General features: G+C 43.6%; 1 protein-coding gene across 2 annotated transcripts in view; it reads right to left on the reverse strand.

Annotated features, from left to right (window-relative positions):
* SH3PXD2A (SH3 and PX domains 2A) overlaps positions 1 to 23,169 on the reverse strand; it is a gene marked incomplete at both ends in the record, with an annotated part of 258,277 nt that overhangs the window by 15,293 nt on the left and 219,815 nt on the right. For both annotated transcript variants that reach the window (XM_082002289.1, XM_082002288.1), the window contains 2 exons: positions 7,827 to 7,910; positions 12,166 to 12,279. In XM_082002289.1, coding sequence (XP_081858415.1) covers positions 7,827 to 7,910; positions 12,166 to 12,279 — 198 coding nt within the window. The remainder of the gene's footprint in view (positions 1 to 7,826; positions 7,911 to 12,165; positions 12,280 to 23,169) is intronic.

Raw genomic sequence — 23,169 nt, forward strand, 5'->3', positions numbered from 1 at the left:
TACTCCCCTTCAAGATCTGCTGAAAATTGCATAAAGGCATCTCTGTTCTTAATGTGTGACACCCAGAGATCTGTTAATAGCTCAATTAGCCAACTTCACTTATATTTCTTTACTTCTAATTTGCAGGTCAAAGATACCTTGCCCAGCTGAACAGAAAGAGGTATCTCTACTGGAAATTCAACTGCACTAGTAAATCTGAACAAGGCACGCATAAAGCAGCAAAGTGTGTTTGGCAAAGAGCTGCAATACGAGCCTGTCACATCATGCACTATCCAACTGCAACTCACTTAGCTTGGAAGGAAAGGATTAATATGTGTCATTCTCCCCCCTCCCTGGACACAGACACTATTTAAAACATGCACAACAAGAATTTCTGCACTGGTTGAACTACCCAACTCTTACCACTCACTTGTAGCTGTGCTCTGCTCAGCCCTCCCAGACACCCTGGCAGCCCAGCACTCAGTCCACTAGTTATTCCAAAGGCTCACTTCCCTGTCAACATTTCTCCTCCCCAAAGGCAGGAAGGCGTCTCTCTTACTCTGGTTCTACCTAAAGTCTCCTGAAGGCATACAATAGAGGCTTAGGGTCAAAATACCGAGACAGATCCTGGTGGATCACTGGGAAAACAGTGTGGACAGCAGAGGACAGTTCCCATGTCCTCATAACAGCCCACAGTACTAGAAGAGGGCTTCTTCTAGCAACCGAGATTTCCCACAATCAAGCATAGCACAGGTTGCTGCACTCCAGCTGGGAGGTGTGCGTATATACAGGACAAAGCATTTGAGCTGTACAGTGCCCTGTGTTACAGCTACGTATAGTAATGTGGTTTGTACAAATGTACGCAACCACACTGTGTTCAACAGACCTGGTACAAGGAAGCCAGGGGTATTTGAGAGTTATGGGTCTCTCCTTCACAAGCCACAGGTCTCTAATGCCCTTCCATGGCTGTTAGAAGAGAGGAAAAACACCCTAAAACAAACCAACACCACAACCATTTCGTGTCCCTCCAGCAAGATAACTGTCCCCTGCCAAGGTGAGGCCGTTTTCTGTACACAAATAGCAATAGCTTTAAAACTAAAAAGCTGCTTAAAACCAGTTTTTGAATGCAATGCCTAGTGCTGCAGCAGCTGCGACCATTCCCCTCTCCTTCATTTGTCCTGCCTTGCACCCACCACCTCTCCTTGCACAGTTTGTCACTCTGCCATGAGATGGACCTGAAGCCAACCTGGCCAAGGAAAGTTAGTATGACCCTAAGTCTGGTTTGGTCCGTTGCAGATCTGCAAGAGCGTAAAGGAGAAGGGAAGATGCTGGGGAAGGTGCGACTGGTTCTTCAAGTGGTAGCACCACAAACTCTGTAAAACTCTTCTCTATACTAAGTCAGGCCAGTTTCAATGCAGCCTCACTGAATTTTGAGGAAAGAGGCCTATTTCTGAGACTGCTGGGAGCAGAGTCAAGCCAACTCATGAGAAACTTGATCTAAAACCAGGCTAGGATAATGTAAGAGTGCCCAGATGTCTTCTCCCACACATTTTAAAGTGCAACTTAATAAAGTGTAACCTTTTGCATAAATAGGATTTATAATACAGCTCTTATACAGTCATATGATTTACTGCAGAGCAAGATGACCTGTAAGCACCTTGGCAGTGCTCATCAAGTAGTAAAAGATCACCTTCACAGCCATATTTCAGGGGGAACTGAAATATTTATTCTGTGTCTCGCCCAGCCTGTTCAATGGCTATGATACAGCATACTGGTTGTGGGAATGCTAGGGATGCTACATTTAACTTGTTAAATTTTAGGATAACTTAATGTCAATGACATTTATTTTTGGATAACGGCAGACCATGACAACAGCGCTTTGTGTGTTTTTCCTTTTGTGTAGGATTACAGCTTGAAATTAGAGACAGCAGACATGCCCATTTCCATCACACTACCTTTAAACAGCATATACCTAAATAGGTTTTCTTTTGTTTCACCTGCTGTATTTCTGTCTACTAGTAAAAGGGGAATCTCAAAGATTTTTTAGGCAGGGGGCATGGCATTTTCCCCTATCAGGTGACCTATCAAGACACCTCTTCCATGGGAAAAAACTCAGAACAACAAAGATGAAGCTCCATCCTTTCATGAAGGAGTTGTACCTAGCCGTCTGACAGAGCAAGACACTAAACTTGACAGCCTATGAGGCTCCTCCAATCCCATGTGTCAAGCCAGAAATTCAGATTTTACACATGCGCTCATGCACACACATACTACACATTAAAGTTATGAGGTGTCTTGAGAAGGCAACTTGGTCCCTCCTCTGCCTGTCTGGATTTATACTTACTGTCAGGTCAAGGAAAGCAGACCTACGGTTTTACTGCTGGAGTTGTAACACAGAGCTTCAGTAGTGCTTTTCCAAATCTACCTTATTCAATCTTCCCGATTCCCTTGGCACTGGTTATTTCAGATTCCACCTAGTCTATCACCAAGGTAACAGTTCCTTTCCCCAACATCTTCAAAATCTTCTATCACTGCTGCTCCTCACTGCTAAAGCCCTGTTCTGGCCCTTCAACCTCTTTTGCACAGCCACCTCCTGCCTCCTTTGCTCCTTTCCCAGCCTTTCAGCACATTGCTCTTGCCCAAGGCCCTTGGCACAGCAGCACTCTGGTACTTCAGCCAGACTCCGACCAAGTGTACATCCAATTCAGTTGGCCCATCTTGAATTTTCAAGCCTGTGTGCTGTGCCTTGCTTTAATAACCTACTACACACTCTCACCTGTTCCGCTCCCTTTGGATTTCCCACTCCTCCAAATCCCTTCAGCTTTTCTCACTCAGCCCCATGCCTTTCTTATGATGCCTCATCAACCTGAGTAGGCTCCCTGCTCTGAGGTATCAAATAACCTGAAACTCTCAAATCCTTCCTAAAATAAGCCTTACCAACCCTGACTTCCTGCCTTGCCAAACAGGCTTAGTTTTAGTCCTTCTCTAAAAGCTTTTAAAAATGCCAAATAAATATCACTTTCCACTGTGAAAAACCTTTTGGTCGTAATAAGACGCATGCCAAATTGCCACTTGCCCAGGCTCCTTTGATGCACAGATCTTGTTCTCTTTGTTTAGGCTGTAAACTATTTGGGATAGGAACCTTGCCTTTAAGCAGCTAAAATACCGTGCACTTTTCCAGCCCTGCATAATCAGTCTCATCTCTCCCAGGCAAATGGCCAGCGCTCATACATTTCTGCTTCCAAGTTCTGAGCGCCTCGTTTCACATACCTCTCCTTCACCTATATTTTATAAGTTTGCTCTTTTCTGCCTCCATAAGTAACTGTGGAAGTTATCTGCAGCACTTCAGGAGCCAACCAAGTAAGGGAGTAATTTCCTTTGCTCAGCTGGTGTTTGTACATGCTCCCAACTTTCTGTGACCCCATCCTTGTTTGATATGCCAGGAGGGGTGGAGATAGGGGGGAATTGGGCTAGAAATTAGCCAATTAACGATTTCTCAGCAAAATGCAACAGCCCCACCCCTACATCTTCCAAACCACAGAAAAATTTTCTTTCAAAATACTTTCCCCTCAGTCAGCAGTTTGCGCTCGCCCTCCCCCACTCCTCCGCTCCACCCCCCCTTTGTCAGACCTGCTTCTGGAAAAAGTCTCGCTGTTCCAGAAAGCGATGCGTTAATTCAACATGGACTTTATTTTACTTGTCTAAAGATTCAGCAGAGAAAATAACTGTCCACTGTTACCAAATGTGTTCATCTGCAGACAGGAGCTCTTCAGCCTCTGTCACTCTCCCCCCATATTTTTTTAAGTAACAGAAAACCTCATGCCAACAGATAGAAAAGAACTATAATGACATTTGTTCTAAACAGTTCTGTATGGCACATGCTCTTTCTTCAACTAGCAAGGGGCAATAAACATTTACTACTTTCCTTGGAGCAGAGGAGAGAAAAAAAAAGAAATAAAGAACAAACTAAATCTGAAGCTGCTCTGTGCTGGTTTGACTTAGCACGGCAAAGCAGCCTTGTGCTGCGAGTGACAAACGTTTCACGAGCATCAAGGACAAGCAGAGGAGAAGAGTGAAAACAAAGGGAGAAGTCCTGTGGGTAATGAGGGGGCTGCCAAAAGGGGCAGAGCAGCTCTAGTGGGATGCAGGAAAGGGTAAGAGTGCACAAGCACACCAGCCAGGCTGGATTACTAGATTATCAAGGGCTCTTTCCACAGCTAGAAAACTGGCTGCAGAACGACCCACCCGGGTTAGGAAATGTGGTTCAAGTATCAAGATCAACTGAAGATGGGGTTCAAGTATCAAGACCACTGGATTACACAGCTGTCGTCCCTCTACACCCCATCCACCTCTCCCCATCAAGCTCCCTCTCTCCATGAATTAGGCAAGCAGTAGGAAGACCTATAGTTTCCAAGCTCTAACTCTTTCGTTGAATAGCTTATTTCTTGTCTTAGTAGCTAGTCTTTAATAACAGGCTCATTTGGCAGAAATTCAGCCCATATGTCACTATATTGTTGATATGAATAACTTTAAAGTACTTTCCTGCATGGTAACAGCTCCAGTTGAAAGTCTTGGGCACAAACCCAAAGCAGCAATAATTTATGTCAGATATCTGGCATATAAAACAGGCATGTAAACCCCCACTTTTCCCAATCAAACTGTAATAGCACAAATGACTTCTCATGAAATTAGCCTGTAAACAATCCTAAGTTCTCGTCCAGGGGAAGTTCCAAGTAAATGCATATGTAGAATTAGCGTTTTTACCCAGTACAAGAGAACATGAACTCTGCAGCTTGCAGGTCTAACAAGTACCAGGACCGAGGAAAACTACAAATGTTCAGGCTTCTCCTCACAATCCATATTTGTATTATTGGAGTTTCATAATGTATAGACAAAAGTTTAGAAAATGTACCACATTTTAAAACATTTAACATTTTAAAAAAACAAGCTCTGCAGCTATGTAAGAAACATAAACCAATGTAATCTCTTAGAACTGGGCACACCACAGACCATTTTAAAGAGAAAAGTTCAGCAACTAATGTCATCTGTTTCTCCTTGTAAAAACAGACTACAGCTGTTCTCTTTGGAGATTTTTTCCAGCTTTAAAAGAGGAGCACTACCATGATATTCAATAATTTGTCTTTCATGTTTCTTATTTGCAGACCCAGTAACATTGCTCCCAAATATCTTAAGCTCAGGGGTGCTTACCCTCTTCAAATGTCTGTGGAAAGGGTAGAAATAAATAAGCTATATGTTACTCCTGATAATTCTCTCCCATTAGGCAGTCTGTAACAGGGAAGCAAACACCCTTCCCTTTTGCACTCAGGCTTTCTCAGTGTTCTTAATATCCAAGTCACTCAGAAAATCCTGGCCTTCAGAAACAACGCTTAACTCCTTCAGTTCTGGCTTTTAAGTGATTCTATCATAGACCTAGTTAGTTAAAATGCTTATTAGTGGTACCCAAGCATAAATATAAAGGGAAGCATTCTTTATTTCTTGCTTTTAAACTCCAGTGAACTCACGGAGCTAACCCTTCCAACAGCAGGGACTATCTCAAGCAGAATATCGCTGGGTGGGAAGAATTTCAGCCAAAATGTTTAATTGAATTTATTTCCAAGAAAAAGGCCAAGTGGGGGAGGGGAAGCTGTTTTTGCCTGTGTTGAACAATTCTGGCAGCCTTCTGTTTGAGCAGCTCTAGTTCTGTGCTTTGGAGCAGGGACATGAAGGTTGGCGGGGGGTGCGTGTGTACACTTCATGCAGCCTGTCATTTCAGTGCAAACCCACCCAAATTTGGCCTTCTTAGAAGTCTTTTGGGCTGGGATGGGAGGGAAAGAGGGAGAAAGAATCTCTCCTGACCTCACATAAACTGTGATCTGTTAGAGAACAGCAGGCTGGACACCCAGAGAGACTTATACTTTCAACAACTGCAATTTGGAAGGCATCAATGTCTGTACAGGCTATAGCTATGCCAGATGATGAAGCCACTGTCTCCAACCTGTCCCCAAATATTCCAATCACTTTACTTTCAATGAAGTTGCTCTTGTAAGAGCTCCTTAACCTACTATTTCAGCCTGGCTAGCTGTGGTTGAAATGCTTTAGAGAGAGCTTATAGAAGCAGCTCAGCCATGAAGCGTGCCCCAAACTTTGAGATGCTGCAGTTTGTGCTAAGTTCAAGTGCCGAGATTCAGTTTGAGATAAAGCACATATTCTCCAAAACACTCAAAAACCTAGCATTGCTTAGGCCTAATAGGGAAGAAACTGTTACGGAGCAAGAAAAAGGCAGAGATGGAAGAAACTAAGGGACCTTGTGCTGGGGAAGACACTGTGACACTGGTCAGAGGGCAGGTTTGGAGAAGATGCACACACATGGTGGGCATAAGAGGGCAAGAGGGAAAACCTGAGAATGCAACTTAGGTCCTTGAGACTTACCAGTTGACTATCCTAAGGGACTGATCATGCAGTCTTAATATTTTATGGAGCTTTGTTTGCAATATTGTATGAATATGAAAGGATATATTTGTTTAAATGAGTAAACAAATTGTTTAGAAAACTGATTCCCAGAAATTCTCCCAGTTAAATTGCCAGGAAGTGTCTGGCAGACTTTGACAATGCAAAATAAGTAGCTCTCAGTCTTGGGGTACAGAAGTAAGCACAAGTTACTTTTCACAAGCCACCATGTGTGCTTACGAGGTTTCTTTTTTGGTGCCTTCAGGGTGTATTTGGTGCCTGAGAAGCAAGACTCTGTCTTCTGAGGATAGTTCCAGCTGCTGCAGGGTCAAGCTACAGTAAGAACACCACCCCTCTTGTTATTTTGGTTTCCTCAATAATACTTTGAGGCAAAAGGTAAAAAAAGGTCACTGAAAAGTTGTATGTGCTTGACACACACACGAGTCTGCACATAGAACCGCCACCAAATCCAGGAGAAGATAAATTTGCTACTTTAAAAGTACTTTTTCTCCTTAGTAGGAAAAGGCACCTTTTCCTCACCTGGGAAGCTTCTCTTATGCTTACATTCGGTTCCATCCCCTCAGTAAGGTTGTCTGAAAGTTACACAGAGGTGCAGATAGTGCTTCCCCCCACCTCCTTCCTTTCTGAGTGCAACTAATACCACAGCTGGAAAATCTTGCAAGAAGGAGAGAAGTGGATAGGAAGGGGTACTTTTACTCTGAGCAAGATGATTCACACGCACTGGAGAAATGCTCGGTTTGGAAGATTCCTCAGGATTTACCCAAATGCATCTTCAGAAGACAAGGTGTTTCCCCCCACCCCACCATGCTCCCTGTCAGACAAGCAAAGCAAAAAAAAAAAAATGCTGCTACTGCTGCTGTTTTAAACACCTAGGACTGACAGCAAAAGCTTCCAAAAGTTCTGAAGACGACTATCTTTAGTACCAAACACTGCTTGCAAGGAAGAGAGGGGACTGAAACTGGAATGATTCTCATCTTTCCACACCAAGCACTTTTCCAGTGCGCACATCTCTGACCATGGCTTTTTGGCATTCTTCTCATTGTAATAGCCCCAAAAGTATCGCTTGTCCTTATTGAGGTAGGAAAGACTGAGTACAAATATGCCCAAAGTTAAAACACAACAGATGTGAGCTTCCTCCAGCAGCACAAGGAGTCAGACTGCAGAGTTACCCTTGGTTATTAGCCTCCAGCTCTTGGGGTGCCTCACCCTGGTTCCAAGGCACCCTCAAGCTGTCATGTATGAAATCCACATCTGAACCCTGGAGCTTTGACCTCTCTCTACTGGAATGCCAAAGATGCAGACCCCAGTGCACAACAGCTGAAGCTGCAGCATGGCTTTTGGTGCACCCTTAGGGCCTGGTGCCATAGGAAGCTATTCACCTCGACTCTGCTGCCTGTTGACTATCCCGCCCAGCGTCCATCGCCGGTCCAGGCGTCTCAGGTGAGCCTTGCGTCTCTTAGAAACTAGTTTGGAACATGGGTGGAAACAAAAAACAAAAACAAAAAAAAGAAAAAAATGATGGGAGGGTGAGGAATAAAACCAAAACATGACATTTACAAGCACTGGTCTTGTTAGCAGGAATGGGTTAGGGGAGGATACAGACATTTTCTTTTAGTTTATATAGTACAGTGGAACAAGTTAACTTCTTGAGCCTGAGCAACACGAACCACCTAGAACTGTCACAAATTGCCACCCTTGCTATCGGCTTTCCTTAAAAAAAACAAAAACATACGCACACCCCAGAACAAGCTGCACAACTGAAGACAACTCGTCCAAGGAGGCTGCAGTGGCAGGACAGATCAACATCATTGCTGTTGCATCTCCTAGTTAGGCTGCATGATCTTTGGAGAATTCAGTCTATTGCATATCAGACCCAAGAGGGCTTTAACCGTCTCTAAGCAAACCACCATACTATAAACAAGATCCAGGTTAAAAAAAAGAAGGCAGCTTCTCTTATGAGAGTTCACTTGTAACAGCAGCACTCAGGCACAGAACCCAAAGTGAAAAGTATCTGATGTCTCCTTGCTTGCAACACGTGACTCGCAATCACTGCCTCAGCTAATTCACATGATTCAAACTTTTAACATATTGATTACAAATATAAGGAAAAACCTAACCTTGCTATTATTGAGCAGGCTCAAGAAGCTAACAAGCCAGAACTGAGAATTAGTAACACACTGAAACAGTAAGTTATGCTTAAAATAGAAACAAAGACAAGACACCTATGGAAAAGGCATTGTGAGAGCAGCTGTGCACAGAGGACACCACTTGTTTTCTCGATCACATACGTAGAACTGTACTCAGCTCCTTCTTCAGCTTGTGAAGGTGTGAACGACACCGGAACCATTGGACTGGCACAGAAACACAAACACATCCCTTTTTCCATTCAAGGCCTTCCATGCTAGTTTGGCAACTATTGCCAGGGTGCTTGGTGCTGCCACAAAGCAATGCAAAAATATTACACTTCAGCTATTGCTAGGGTCCAAACACAATCATTTTGCTAGTGATGCTGGAAAGCTGTTCATAAACTCTGATATCACATCATTAATAATCATTCAATTCCGCTTACGTGCACTCATTTGGGGAATATACCCTTATCCTCATGAGAGCAGGCACCACTGTCTTCTAGAATATGTTCTGTAGACAATCAGGCACAGCAAAATTATTTGATTGGGGAACGATGAGCTGAACAAGTAAACAAATTAATAACTTCCCCCAAGGGTGGCTTTTGCCTTTTTGCCCTTTATACCTGTCAGGGGCTTAGACTAGACTTCTGCACCCAGCTCACTCTCAATTTCTCTTTTGCTGTAAGGCCTAAACCCTCCCTGGTCACCGTAAGTGGGGGTGTGGTGGGTGGTGTTGAACAGACACAATGGCTAGTTTGTGGTACTAGTTTGTAGTAAGGCTGCCAGCATCAGGAGGTTTCTATACAAGAAGGGAGGAAATGAAAGATGTTGAACTTAAAGGCTTGCAGGAAGGAGCGGTGTGGAAGGGGTATAAATTTGCTTCAGGTTTCAACACAGAGCAGTCACCCACAGCTCCTTTCTCACGCTAGGAGTTTGGAGGATCAGCCATCCAGGAGCACCCCTTGAACACACTGGGTCACAGAGATCCACCATACTGTATTCTCCTCACAACATATGACTATCCCCAACGATAGCCCTTTTATATCACAATAATGCTTTTGTATGAGTCAGCATTTTGGTTTTTTTTTTTTCCTCCTCAACAATATTGAATTTTGCCATTTGATATCAGACTTGGACTTGGTTGGTCATGCTGCAGTTAGTCACCAGAAACGTTATTTATCAACAAGCATCTAAACCTTTCCAGAGACCATTTTAAGATGTTTACTTTAACAGCTCCTGTGGCTTCGAATGTTTCTTTAGATTGCTTTCTGAATGTTTTCCAAGCCTTGTAAGATGGTGTTGGTCCAAACACAGGCCCAGGTAGCAGCTGACTGTCTACCCTCATCCTGACAAAAGATGTTGTGCAGGCTCAGATGCAGGGAGGAACACTTTTGTCTTTCTCAGGGAACAGACTACTTAAACAGATACATGTGGAAATATTACTGCTATGTAGAGGCAGCATTATTAGTAAGTTGCATTCAGCACCTCCTTATCTTTACAAGGGGCTGCTACAGCAGAGCCTCGTAAAGCCCGCCGGGCTTGTGGAGTCGTTCCAGGCCCGCTGCAAATGGAGAGGGCCAAGCGGCTGACACAGAAAGCTCCCTACATTAGTGTTTCCATCCTTTCAAAGTATGCAGAGCACAAATTGTGCAGCTGCAGGAAGTCAGCATCTCCAGGAGTCACTCTGAAACTTGTATGAACTCTAAATGCAGGGGCTAGGGCACTTCATCCACCTAAAGTGCCTCAGCTCCTCCTCCGTTACATTGGAGCCCCTTTCTGCTGCCTACTGAGAGAGAGTTGGCGAGTTTTCTGTGTAAGTGTGTTCACTTTTATACGCTTCTCTGTAACAGAGTGAATCTGCGTTGTTCTTTCCTCTCTTACAGAATAACTATTAGGAGAAGAATAGCCCAAGTAAAGAAGAACTGGAGGGGGGAAAAACAAAGAACAAAAGAAGTCTCAGCTTATGAGGTTAACAACATAAAACAAAGTTACTGAAAAGCAAGCGAAAGCTGGGGCACATCAAAGCAGCTGCAGAGGTAATGCAATTAGATTTGGCGCTGAGATGGAACTGAACAGAAAGGGAAGCACAGTCTCAGGTTTCAGCGTATCTGGATTTGGGGTAAGGCAGGGAGCACGACCGCTGACCATAGCTGAGGAGAGCAGTGTAATGGATTAAAGGGGACTGAGAGGAAAAAGATAAGGAACATTTGATGGATTTTCCATTACCCAGAGAAGACTGCTGTGTGGCAAGAGCCCTGTGCAGTGTACACTCCAGAGGGCAACATGAAAGGCGGAGGAGAGCTTGAAATGAAAGCACTTTAAGCAATAAGGCTGTCAAGCATGCACCATATTTAAGAGCCAGGAAAAGGGAGGAAGCTACAGACCAAGAGACAAGGCATTCTTCAACTCTTAAAAAAAATAAAGCAGTAGGTGTTTGTTCTTTAACAGGGAAACTTTACTAACTGCTTTTGCACCCACTAAGATGTTGCATCACACCAGACTGGTTCCTGGCCTACCAGTCTACAGCCAGTCTGCCTCTAAACCCTAAGTGAACCAGGATATGGGTAGCTTTGAGCAGGGAAAAATGAGTTACAGAGCCAAAGATTTCAATAAGCCACAGATGTCACCCTTGGGGCCCAGCACAAAGTTATGTTTTGCCTGTGTGCTATCTTAACGGGCAGATGGTCACCCCAGCACATCTCTAAGCCTCCTGCCTGTGCTAAGGAAAGGTCAGCTGAGTTTCCACACACATTTTACATAAGTGTCATGTAAAGAGCGCCTAGAAATTTAGCAAGACATTCATTAGAATGGAGCAAGTCATAATAAAAGTGTCCTTTGTACACAGTTGCTACATGAGAAGTCCATTAAGATGTGGTTAGTCTTTCATAATGGAACAGAGGAACATGTGAGGTTGTACTATTCCATTTCTGGAACCTGAATTAAGCATCTTTAGCCAAAAAACAGTGCAGCTGAATACATATATATGACAAATGGCATCTTAGTTTTAATGGAATGAGACCACGCCAAATAAAATTACCTTTGTACACAATCATAGACCATAGCAAACAGCAATGAAACTAGTTTCAAGGATTAATTAAAAAAAATTGTAATGAGAAGCAAATTGTAATGAGAAGCAACCCTTAAAGTTAAATCTCACTCCTTTTAATGGTCTGTCACTCTAATAAGCATCTTCTTCCAATTAAAAGCTCTCACTTGTATAATTTCTGCAAACAAGCCGTGCAAGTTCTCTCCTTCCATGGACATGAGAGTCCAAGACCTCTATCAGAACACACTGCTTGGATTTGCACATAAGCTGTTTGTATGCTTTTTAAGGGTATTAAAATGAGCATAATTTCAGCTTTTGAACCTTTTGTCACACTGACAGCCCAAGCTGGTCACAAAGGGATTACAGGCATGGTACTTCAATTTCTTTTGCAACAATTTATTTACTGATACAAGATGGGAGAAGAGATTACTGCACTGGTTTAACAGCCACAAGTGGCAGAAAGAGTTTTCAAATTTTTCTCATGGGGGAAAAAGCATAAAGCAAGTGAATACCAGTTTCCCCTTGATAACAAAAGGCTTTCCATACCTTCCCCAAGTTTGGATGTGTTGATGTCAGAGTCATCTCTGGTTCCATTTTGGGATTCCAGGTACGTAGCAGGGACCCAGCCCTGCTCCTCTGCTGTACTCACAAACCACCAACCTACAAAAAGAAGTAACAGAAGTTGCTCAGTCAACATTAAGAGGAACAAGAATAGCAAGATGCTACTGAGAAGGGAGCACAGAGTCAGCAGCTTTGGTGCAGGTTTAGTTATTCTGCAGCCTCCTAGAAGGAGAGGGGGTTTAGTCCTATTATACCATTTCTATCAGATCCTCTCACAGTGGTCAACTGAGGCAGACCTGAGGCAGGGCTCATGTAAAAAAGGTTGCAATGGAGCAAACAGTTTATTTTAAGAAACCTGAAGTCTATCCATGACAACTCTGATTTGAATTTTCCTATTCAGTTTCTCAAAGTAAGTCTTGCAATGTGTACATCTACAGTATCAAAACACTTTGTACGTATACCTGAACTTATGGGAAATAGCACAAACATTGCCCAAATCCTAATATGAGGTATCACAGAAGTCAAAAGATGGAAATAGAAAAGAAGTTAGTAGAAGGGCACAGATTTCAGATCAGGATACAAAATAAGTGCTTCTAGAGCACTTGTCATCACAGCCGGTGCTTAATAAACATGACCTGAATTCAGTGCCCTGGGAAGCTGGAAAGTACTACACAGAACAGAAATAAGAAAGAAAAGCTAACTGAAATGTGAGTTCAGGCCATAAGCACCAGTTATTTGCCTTCCCACCTGAGCATTCAAGTTTCTACCAGTATCTACAAAAATGTTAAATATTCACCAACTATATGGATATAAGCTTTAGAGTCACATCCATGAATGGATGAATAAAATTACAGATGAGCCATCTTTATGTTAAATGCATCCCAACTATAATTATCCTTGCCTCTTTTCTTGCTTGGCTACATTGATTTATTGAATCCTCCACTGGTTTTGACGTAGACTCACTCACCCAGGAGCTTGCTGCTCTCAGATATGAGCACAGCTAGATTCTGCTTCATCCAGGTAAGGTCAGGGTTAAGATACAGGACAATAAAAAGCCAAGCAGGTAAACCATTTCTGTTGTTTTTCTACAATCTCTCAGTCTCCCCCCAAAATGCAAGTTGCGTTGCCAGGGCAATGCAAACTATTGTTCAACACCAGTCTTTCAGCCTCCCCAAAGGGAGTTGAGAAAACAGCTATTTTTGTACACGCACCTCAAAACAGTTTACAGACTTTAATGGCTGTCATAAACCAAACAAATTTCACAGGAGGCTCCCAACCCTGCCTGTGATGAGCAAAGGCAGCAATGAGCCAGCTTGGTCTGTAAATAGACAGGGCACAAAACCTACTTAATTTATGGTGAGGCCAAGCCCCGAGCTGTGTGGTGGCCACGCAGCCCTCCCACAGCCGGGAGGCCACAGCCCTGGGCCTGGCAAGGGGAAGGGAGGCTTCGTTGGGCTCTGCCACCATGCAACATACAACTTCCTTTAAAGAAAAAAAGAGTAACTAGCTGAAACAATGCTCAAGTGTTCATGCTAAAAGTCACCCAAGTTCTTTCCAAATCCTATCGCAGAAGATTTTACCAGCGGACAGTAGTTACAAACCCTTGTTTTCTCCCCTGGGGCCTGTGGCTGGGAGACAATGTGCCCCAAGCAACAAACCCCTCACTTGCCACTGCACAGCTGCTAGGTAGCTCTATTTACTTACTCTCAAAACTCAGACATGGCTTTCCATTTTCAGAGGTTTGGAAACTTTGCTTCACAAGGCTCATGGTTGGAAAGTTTAAATTTAGTTATTCCCTCTCAGCAGGAGGTGGATTCTTCTGCCACGAAGCCCACGGCAGTGAACACGCAGGATCTGCCAAACTGTTTCAAAAACACATCTTCATGGTTGTTCCTTATTTTACTACTAACGTATTGACATGGGTAGCAAACAGAGTTTAACATACACTTACAATTAGGCACAAAATGTCAGAAGCTGGCTTTCAGCTGACATCAATTAGACTGGAATAGTTTATGTAAACTCTTCCTCAGAAAGAAATTAGACACAATTGTACAAAAAGGACTTGCCTACGCTTAAAAATGGGTGCTTGGGCCAAATTCAAACCATGGTAAAACAGTCTTTGGAGAGCTGGATCGCACAGCCTTGACGTTGGCCCAGGGCTAGCCTATTTCGCAACAGAGCTTCTCTGCTTTGGCTCACTGAGCTGCATCATGGCCTTGGAGCCAAGTTTAAGGTCTTGTGCTTAGGACCATAGCGTAGCTGAGCCTCACTCCATGCATGTAAACAGGGCTCCCTGCTAAAAGGCAACCCCTCACCCCCCACGCCTGGGCATGCATACACATACCTCCCCCATATCACCGTGCCTCCCGCCTGCCATTCCCAGCTCCTGAAACGCCTCGGCAGGGAAACCTCACAACTCCACTGATCTTATGAACAGGCTCCCACGTACCCTTCGGAGGCCAAGTCATGTTTGAGGTAGGTTACAGTCAAGTAACTCAACCAAATCCATTGCAACATGCAGACAGAGCATGTAACAGTCTAAGTGAGGTTTTGAGCTGCTTTGATTCTTCAAGCCATCACTAAGACTAAAGCTCCTAATTGCCACAGAGCTCATGAAAGTTATAATTTCTTTCTAAAGATTTTCTTTATTAACTATGTGGAAAGTATAAATGAGAAACCTCCACAACTACTGAGAAGTCAGCAGCATCTGTCCAGGTTCAGAGAAAAGCAGCCCCTGCTCTGAAATTCTCTTCTCCCATTTCAAGCTTGCTTCTCAGAAAGACAAAAGAAAGGCTTTAATGCAGCTCATTGGAATAGCATGTCCACAGAAAAAAGTATGTTTTACTTAAAGAGCCTAAACAACTGAGAAGCCTGAGAAACTTCCAGCAGCAACCCCCAGCAGCAGAGAAGTCAAAAACGAGTGCTCGCCACGCAAGACATGCAAGGTCTTAGAATGGCCAAGCAGCCGTTGCAGAAGCAGCTTACTCCTCATGGGGCAAAAATCTGAATGATGACGGCACATCTAAGCCAATAACCCTGCAGAAAGGAAATTACAGCACAGTGCAAGAATTGACAAACTCCTAGCAGAAAATGGCTGAAGCACAGACAAGTTCCACAACGCAGTCTGTGCATGACAGCCACGAACTGCAGAACTCTGCAGAGCTGATCATGAAGTACTTGCTCTGCACCATCCCCTCGTTAGAAGCATTACCGCAGCTGCCATTTGGTCCCCCCACCCCCAGGCCCATGGGTGTTCATGGTTTGCAGACAAATTAGCCAGGCTATAATGGCATAAACTATCTCTTGTCCCTTTCCCTTCCATCTTTCCCAGCCCAGAGCATCACAGAAAGGTTGTTAGAAAATTTGCTTTTGAAACACAGAACAACACACTGCATTTATTTTGAGTTCTCCCTCTACGCTGGGGTTGAGCTCAACTTCACAATTCATTATTAAAACCACTCTGCAGCAACATCTGCAGGGAATTATGTAAAGTTATCTCTGTGCACTGCCAAGCCAGTCTGAGGTTCGCTCTTGCACTCACACCATCTGTAAAAATTAGGCAGTGCTTTACAGCTTGAGTTAACCCTTACAGATGCCCCTATCTCTCAGGCATCAAAACATAACTCTAAAGCTGATGTGGTATGGATGTCTAGACTGAGACTCACCAGCCCTTGTCCCCGAAGAGGATTCAAAGGGAGTTTGAGCCTCACAGAAGGCACACAGGGAGTTGTAGCCACTGCATCCAGACCAAGCTCAGATGCATTACTGCAAATCCTGCCTTAATACTAATCCAAGAATATGAATTTTTAAGGTAGGAGTGCAATTTCCTCCCCACATATGCTGACCCTTTGGTTGGCACTGGTCAGCATCCCTAGCTGTAGGAGCCAAGATGTCTTTACACTCAGAGTCCATCTAGGCTCTGATAACTCTCAGGCATTTTCAGTACGGAGCTACAACAGTTACCAAGAGATTAAAGGTTCCACTTGCCACACATACATACACACGGTAAAACAGTTATTGCAAAATAGATTGGTCACACTGGAGAGTGAATAAATGACAAAAATACTTTGACTGTAAAAATCATGTTCTTGCTTTTAATTGTATTCCCAGTCTTCTCCCCAAAGACTTTAAGAAAAAGCAAAAGAATTAAGCAAGTGTAATCCACAAGCCGCACCACAGGGAACTACAAGAACATAGTTAAAGGACCACCTTTTATGCAAGTTTTGCCTATGTTTATATGCATCCTCATCCATCCATGCTTCAATATTTTCCCTTTCTCCACACCACCAGCAAGATTAGCTATTCCTGTCAAAGTCTGCCTAATCACAAGATGCTACAAATCACTCCTTTTGTAAAAAAATAAAAATAAAAATTACAGGATCATGATGAACATTGGTTTCTAATTCTTTCCTCAGCTATTCATTTCTCTGTAGGCTTTGTCAATTTATGAACTGAACTAAAGTAAACAAGGATAGCAACACTGTAAAAGGGAATGGGAATCTCTCCTGCATGAGTGGACTACATGGTCTTCTAAACAAATACTTAAATAACATTCCACCTCTCAAGAGTCTTTGGGGCAGCGAGGGGGATCACACTCAAGCAGCAGTCTGGCACATTTGACATGTGCTCTTTGGGCTTCAGAGAGCTGCTCCCTTTTAAGTCTTTCTGCTCTGGAACTCTCTCGAGGGTTTCTTTTGACCCAACAACTTAAATTGTCCCACAGAGCAGTACTAGATGCAATCAGGTCACCTCCAGACCTGGCACATAGACCTTTTCATGCCAACATCTGATATCTTTCCTTCAGAGATGTGATCTGCTTCATTAAAAAACAGCTAAGGTAAGAGTATTGCTGCGCAGACGAAGTGCTTGCTTTTTCCACCCCCCTAGAGCTCTTCCCAGGAAGTACATGTATATTTGATACATATAGGGAAGTCAGTTGTAATTGCCTTGGACAGACCTCCAAAGAATATGCAGAATCAGAAATATAAAGGCATCAGAAGTAGCATTTTGCAAGAGGGATTTTCTGCAGTAAGCACACTCTCACACCCACTTGCTAAAAATTCACTACAGTATCTGTATGCTGTTAGACACTATCACTGTACATGCTGGCTCTGCTCTCTGTCAAAGGTTCCTTCAGGCCCACACACTTGGCAAAGGTGCTGGGTTGAAAGCATTTAATTTGTATGAAGGCCAGTGTCCAATTTCTGAGTGTTTTGTCCTTACGATTCATGGAGGAGGCATCTGTCTTTTAAATATGGAGTTATATACAAGAAGTCTTCCTAGCATGGAGCTTACTATAGTTTGGGGTACAGAATTCTGTGCATGAGTTGCTGCACAGCAGACTAAGGCTGTCATCTCAGGATGAATTATTAAAAGTTGGTGAAATATTAAAGGCAGCTTTCATCTTTAAACACATAATGTTTCCCAGCCTGTGTGCACTGCAGACTTCATTGCAGCCACCACTCAACCACGAAGCAATGTTTGTCTCGTTTTAAAGATGGAAGTGGGGCTCAAACAAAGACGTGCTCAAGGAAGAAATATGTGCTTGTGGCAGACATCCTACTTGAACACAGTTAAGATCTACAGCACAAGTTCATAGCCCTTTATGTGCCATACCCAAAGCAGACTGGGCCACACATTAGGATTCCAGCTCAACTGTGTCTCATGATCCTTCCAACCAGTTCACATCCTAGAGCTACATGCTAGGAGCATGGTTTGCATGGGCAACCCCACTTCCCAAAGCAGCCTCATTTTGCAAAGTGTTGCAACTCCAGATGTCTGTGCCTGACTACTCTTACAGTCAAGGGTGAAGATTGTTATCTTGCTTGCAACTGCTGTGGTTGCACTCTTAGGTACTGAGTACTGCTTTAGGAATTCAGGAATAAAACTCACCACCCCAAGTTACTGCTTAATGCCAAGAGGTTTTTAAATTTGCTGATGAAACACCCCAAGAACCCCACAGCACTGTGATGGGGCAGAGTTGTTAGCTGTCTCATGTGAAGAGAAAAGAGGAAAAAGTATCACATCTGTCACTCCTTTTGTGGTAGTCCAGCATAGGAAATTGGAGCTTCTATACCGGTTGTGAAACAGGTTTTCTACTATAGCATTAAAAGCTGAATGAAGAGTTACAAACACAGAAACTCTGCCTTTTTTTTTTCCTTCCTTTTTTTTTTCCTTTCCCTCTGGAACAGGCACTTCTCTAAGAAAATAATTAAGATTTGAAATGTAATAAGCAAACATTTTGCTCCTAGTACCAAATATGCTGCAACATCTGACAGGACATAGATTAGAAACCACACACCTGACTGCTGTTGAACAGCGCAGCCGCAAGCTCCATTCTGCCCAGCAATCTACCCTCAATATTTAAACCAGAGCAATAGATTTATTATTTAGTGAAGAGAGAACACATTGAAGGAGGAAGGAAGAGAGGCTGCGCACTCCTGTGCCTTGCTCTAGTATTCAACTAAAACTTATAGGAGTCCCTACAAAAACATAATAGGAACCCAACCCTAAGCATCACTTAGGAACCCTGACAACCCAAAGCACACATGGATTGCCCCTGGAAACACTTCTCTTTCCATCCTTAGGGAGGGTTTGAAAGCTGAGTTACATTCTCATGCTGTTCTCCACCGATATCTGATTGTAACTGAAAATGTTTAGGACTCAGCAGCAGCACAGGGAATTGCATTCCTTACACTGCTTTAGGTGTTACTGAGTTCAAGGAAAATAAAAGTGAATCCCAGAGTTTGGGTGCTGTAATGTATAAGGGAGAGAACAGAGTTCTTTCCTGCAATAACTGGCTATTAAGGTAACTAGTTGTTTCAAATCTATAAGGTTATGGATTTGCTATCCTGAATCCTTTCAAGTCCATCTTCTTCCTCCACCAGTACTACTAATCTTGTGGTACTCATAGATGGGGACTTCTCAGTTGTGCTGTTAGCATATCCCTTTGCTGCTGTACTCCAGTTCCTGTGGCTGCAGAGCTGGCTGGCACGGAGGGCCCACTACATGTGAATAAATACCCTAGTTATTGCTGCCACACAGGTTTTTCCTGGCCCAAAAGCAGCTGACTAGGTGTGTACATAAGTGCTCAATACAGAGTTCCAAAGCGCGTCTCAGATTCTGGCTTAAACATCTAGCTTGCTTGGATTGGTTTCACATCACATTATATGCATAAATACACATGTATATACGTGGAAATTCACACCCTGACCTTTGCATTCAAATACATATTACCCTAGTCTTCTACTGGGATCGGAACCATGTTTCCTTGTACTTCTGGAAAAAGTAGAAGTGTTCAGAACATGGGAAAAGTTCATGGGAAAAGAGAAAACTGGATAATATACAGCTCAGCTCTAATACTTTATGGGTTACATCACTAGTAGAGACGATGGATATTCAGTATTAGACAACTAGGAAATACCACATTACTGTATTTGTTCAAATCTTATAAGCTAGTAGGTGACAAGCCTTCCAGAGGTGCATATTTGGCAAAATACTTACATACTTATCTATTACAGTTGTGACTTCTTACGTATATGTGTGTGCATGTGGAGTTGTTAAGTAAAGCACACAGTTTATCTTTGGGTTCTGATAATACAAACTGATTGTTACAAACTCCAAGTGTTGTATCTGCAGCTATTTGCTACAGCCCAGTTGTTACCCAGGGGCTTCCCCTCCCTGTTTAAAAAAAGGACCTCAGATTTGTGTATTGACACAGCTGGAACGAAAGAATCTGCCAAACACGTTTCCAAGAATTGGCACGTACATCCACAAAGCCATCATATAATCCAGTACAAATTACACAAGTTATGTCCTTAAAGCAAGGGAGTAAATGCACTACCTATCACATTAACAGCTATAGAAAAGTGTGGGACACTGCTGTAAATTCCAGATCAAGTCCCATCACACTCCAGGTCACCAGCTTCCTCTAAACTGTCAAGTACCCTGGGCTCCCCAAGACAGAAGCAGAGGAAAGCACCACTTGCTATACCTGCCCATGACCAACTCCAAAAACACAGACAGCCAACATGCCCAAGGTGTTGGCCAGCATCCCCAGCTCACTGAAATTAGGGGATCCACAAAGCAATGAAATCAGATGGTTCTACAGGCCAGTCAGCACCCAAGAAGTTGCAAAAAGAGGTTTGCCAAGGCTGAGACATCCTAATGCCTTCTAAAAATATATTTAAAGTAATCTTTCCTGCTTTACTTGATTTCAAGAACACCTAATGGTGAAACTATCTATACAATGTGAGCTGCATTCCAACGTGTTTGTGGCTCACAGTCTTTGTTCAGTATAGGAACAAAAGAAACTAAGAGAGGGAGTGCTTTACTCAGAGGAAATATCTCATCAATCATGACAAGGAACAAAGCTATCCTTAGGTGGGCATACCATATTGTGCAAGCAGCCTGGCTGCAGCTGCTAGCCTGTGAATGCAGAGTACTGTACAGTAACTGGAGTAAAACAAGGTCCATCCATAGCCCAGTGGCTTCCAAGAGGTTACTGACTTGAACTGGTATAGTGGCCAACATGGTCCTGCCATCCAACCCACAGTACAAACTCAGTTATTACAGAAAATACCTGTTTACTGATCACAGATTTTCCTTTTTTCATCTGATCTGCTTGGAAATATGATTTTCTGTTGACTTCAGGTTTTGGTCACACTACATATCAATTTTCACCTTTTCTTGCAATCTTTTTTTCCTCTTGGAAAGTGATAGATTTACATGCACCCTTCAAAGACAAAGTCTCTGATTTTAGCAACCACAAGGCAAAGTAAGATTGCTAGAGGGCACATAGACTTAACAGCCAGTATAAAAAGTCGTGCATTAAGTCTCCATGGGCAACAAGTGGTACCGGACAGTATCTTCCTTTCTTCTTTCCTTTCCCCCAAAGTTTTCTTTATTTCAGGAGGTCCTAGAGGTTGACAAGTGAGGATACCAACTGCTGCTAATGTCTTTCATTACAGCTTCCCTGATCCTGTAAGTTCATGGGGCACCTTCCTTCCTCCATGGTCGATTACAGCCCAGAGTCTTTCATCTTCTACTTCCAAAAGGATTTCTGTCCTATATCTCCTTTAGTGTTTCTTCTGTGTCGTGGTTTAGCCCCAGCTGGCAACTAAGCCCCATGCAGCCGCTCACTCACTCCCCCTCCCCCAGTGGGACGAGGGAGAGAATTAGAAAAAAACTCGTGGGTTGAGATAAACACAGTTTAATAGGACAGAAAGAAAGAAGGAAACAACAATGATAATACCAACAAAGGAATGTACAAGAAGAAGTGGTGCCCAATACAGTAATTGCTCACCACCCAGTGATCGACAGCCCATCCCCAAGCAGCAATTTCCGCCCCCCGGGCAACTCCAGTTTATGTACTGGGCATGACGTCGGATGGTAGGGAATATCTCTTTGGCCAGTCTGGGTCAGCTGTCCCGGCTGTGTCCCCTCCCAGCTCCCCATGCACCCCCAGCCTGCTCGCTGGCAGGCCAGCACGAGAAGCTGGATTGTCCTTGACTGCTCAGCAACAACCCAAAACATCAGCACATTATCAACAGTTTCTCATCCCAAATCCAAAACACAGTCTCACACTGGCTTCTGTGAAGAAAACGAGCTCTATCCTGGCTGAAACCAGGACATTCTGTTAGGAAGATGTAGCCCAAGTAGACAAGTTAAGCAATAAATCCATCTCCCACCCTCCTTAAAGCCTGTTCCCCACCTCTCCTCCAGCAGCCCATCATTTGAAAGTTGAAATCTATAGGTTTGAGGTTTTAATGCACCTTCCGAAACCATACTGTAGGCACCATGTTTACGTAAATCAACAATTTATAAGAGCTCCCAACCACAGCTGGGTTAGCTGGGGCATGGATAGAGGAGGATTCCAGCAAACAGCACAGAATATACAGAAATCAGGTGGGCAAACCCAGCCCATGACAGCAGACAAGTAACCCACTGCCTTAAGAAAGGCCATGCCAGAAAGGCCAGCTCCTGCAGCAGATTTTCCAGAGCCACGAACAACTGATTACAGTAAAGGCATGCACACAGATGGCTTTCTGCCCCATGGGGCACGGGGAGCTCAGCCCCAGGAGCCAACGGAGATTCTCTACTAGTCATTGCCAGTGGTGGGGTTGTGTGTTTTCTGTGGTCAGCCAACAGAGTGCAACAGTCAAGCTCACAAGTAATTTCCTTTACATTCACAGGACTTAATCTTAAAGCAAACACATTTTGTGTCCAAGCTTTCTTTAGGAAAACATGAATAAGCTTTCAAATGGGCCTCATAGTAATCTTGTCCAAAGATTACAAATTACTTCCTAGTGGTTTAAAAAAGTTACAGACCCCCAGGCCCAGCTGATAGGAAACAGCCTTCACAGGCAGCAGAGAATAGCCAATATTTACTTCCTGCACAAATTGACAAAAGTCACTTTTTTTTTTAATTTCTTATTCTGAAGTCTGTAGAGAATGTGGTGTCAGTTGCTTCCTGGGAAATGCTCAAAACCACACAGGACCAGGAAAGAGAGACTCTGTGGATGAACCTAGCAGAGTACCAAACGGCACCCCAGGTGCTAGAGTCAAAATCCCGTATTTCAGTCAAAAATACATCTGCCACCTCTGAGGCAGACTTTTGTTATGTCAAGACAGAACAGAGCAACACTGGGCAAGAGCTTGAAGCAAGGAACAAAGGCTATATCATATGCAGCAGAAATCAGTGGATAAGGCAACCAAAACCCGATGTTAGTTCAGTCTGAAGCATAGCTGAGTCACCAGATTAAAAATGCTACCTTCTACAAACAGCTTTTATGGGATCCTTCCGAACCACAATACTCCTGCTAAAGGAGCGGAGGCACCTCGGTTTGCTAGTGTCCAGCACCGCGTGCAGAGCCACACCACTCTGCCGCGCTCAGATAACCATCTCACAAATTGCCATTTCCATGTCCTGGCTGTTCCTCGAAGCTCTGCCGTCCAACTACAACTGCCGTCCAGCTCTATTTATTAGCT

The sequence above is a fragment of the Phaethon aethereus genome (assembly GCF_964289735.1).
Source record: "Phaethon aethereus genome assembly, chromosome: 7".
Lineage (NCBI taxonomy): Eukaryota > Metazoa > Chordata > Aves > Phaethontiformes > Phaethontidae > Phaethon > Phaethon aethereus.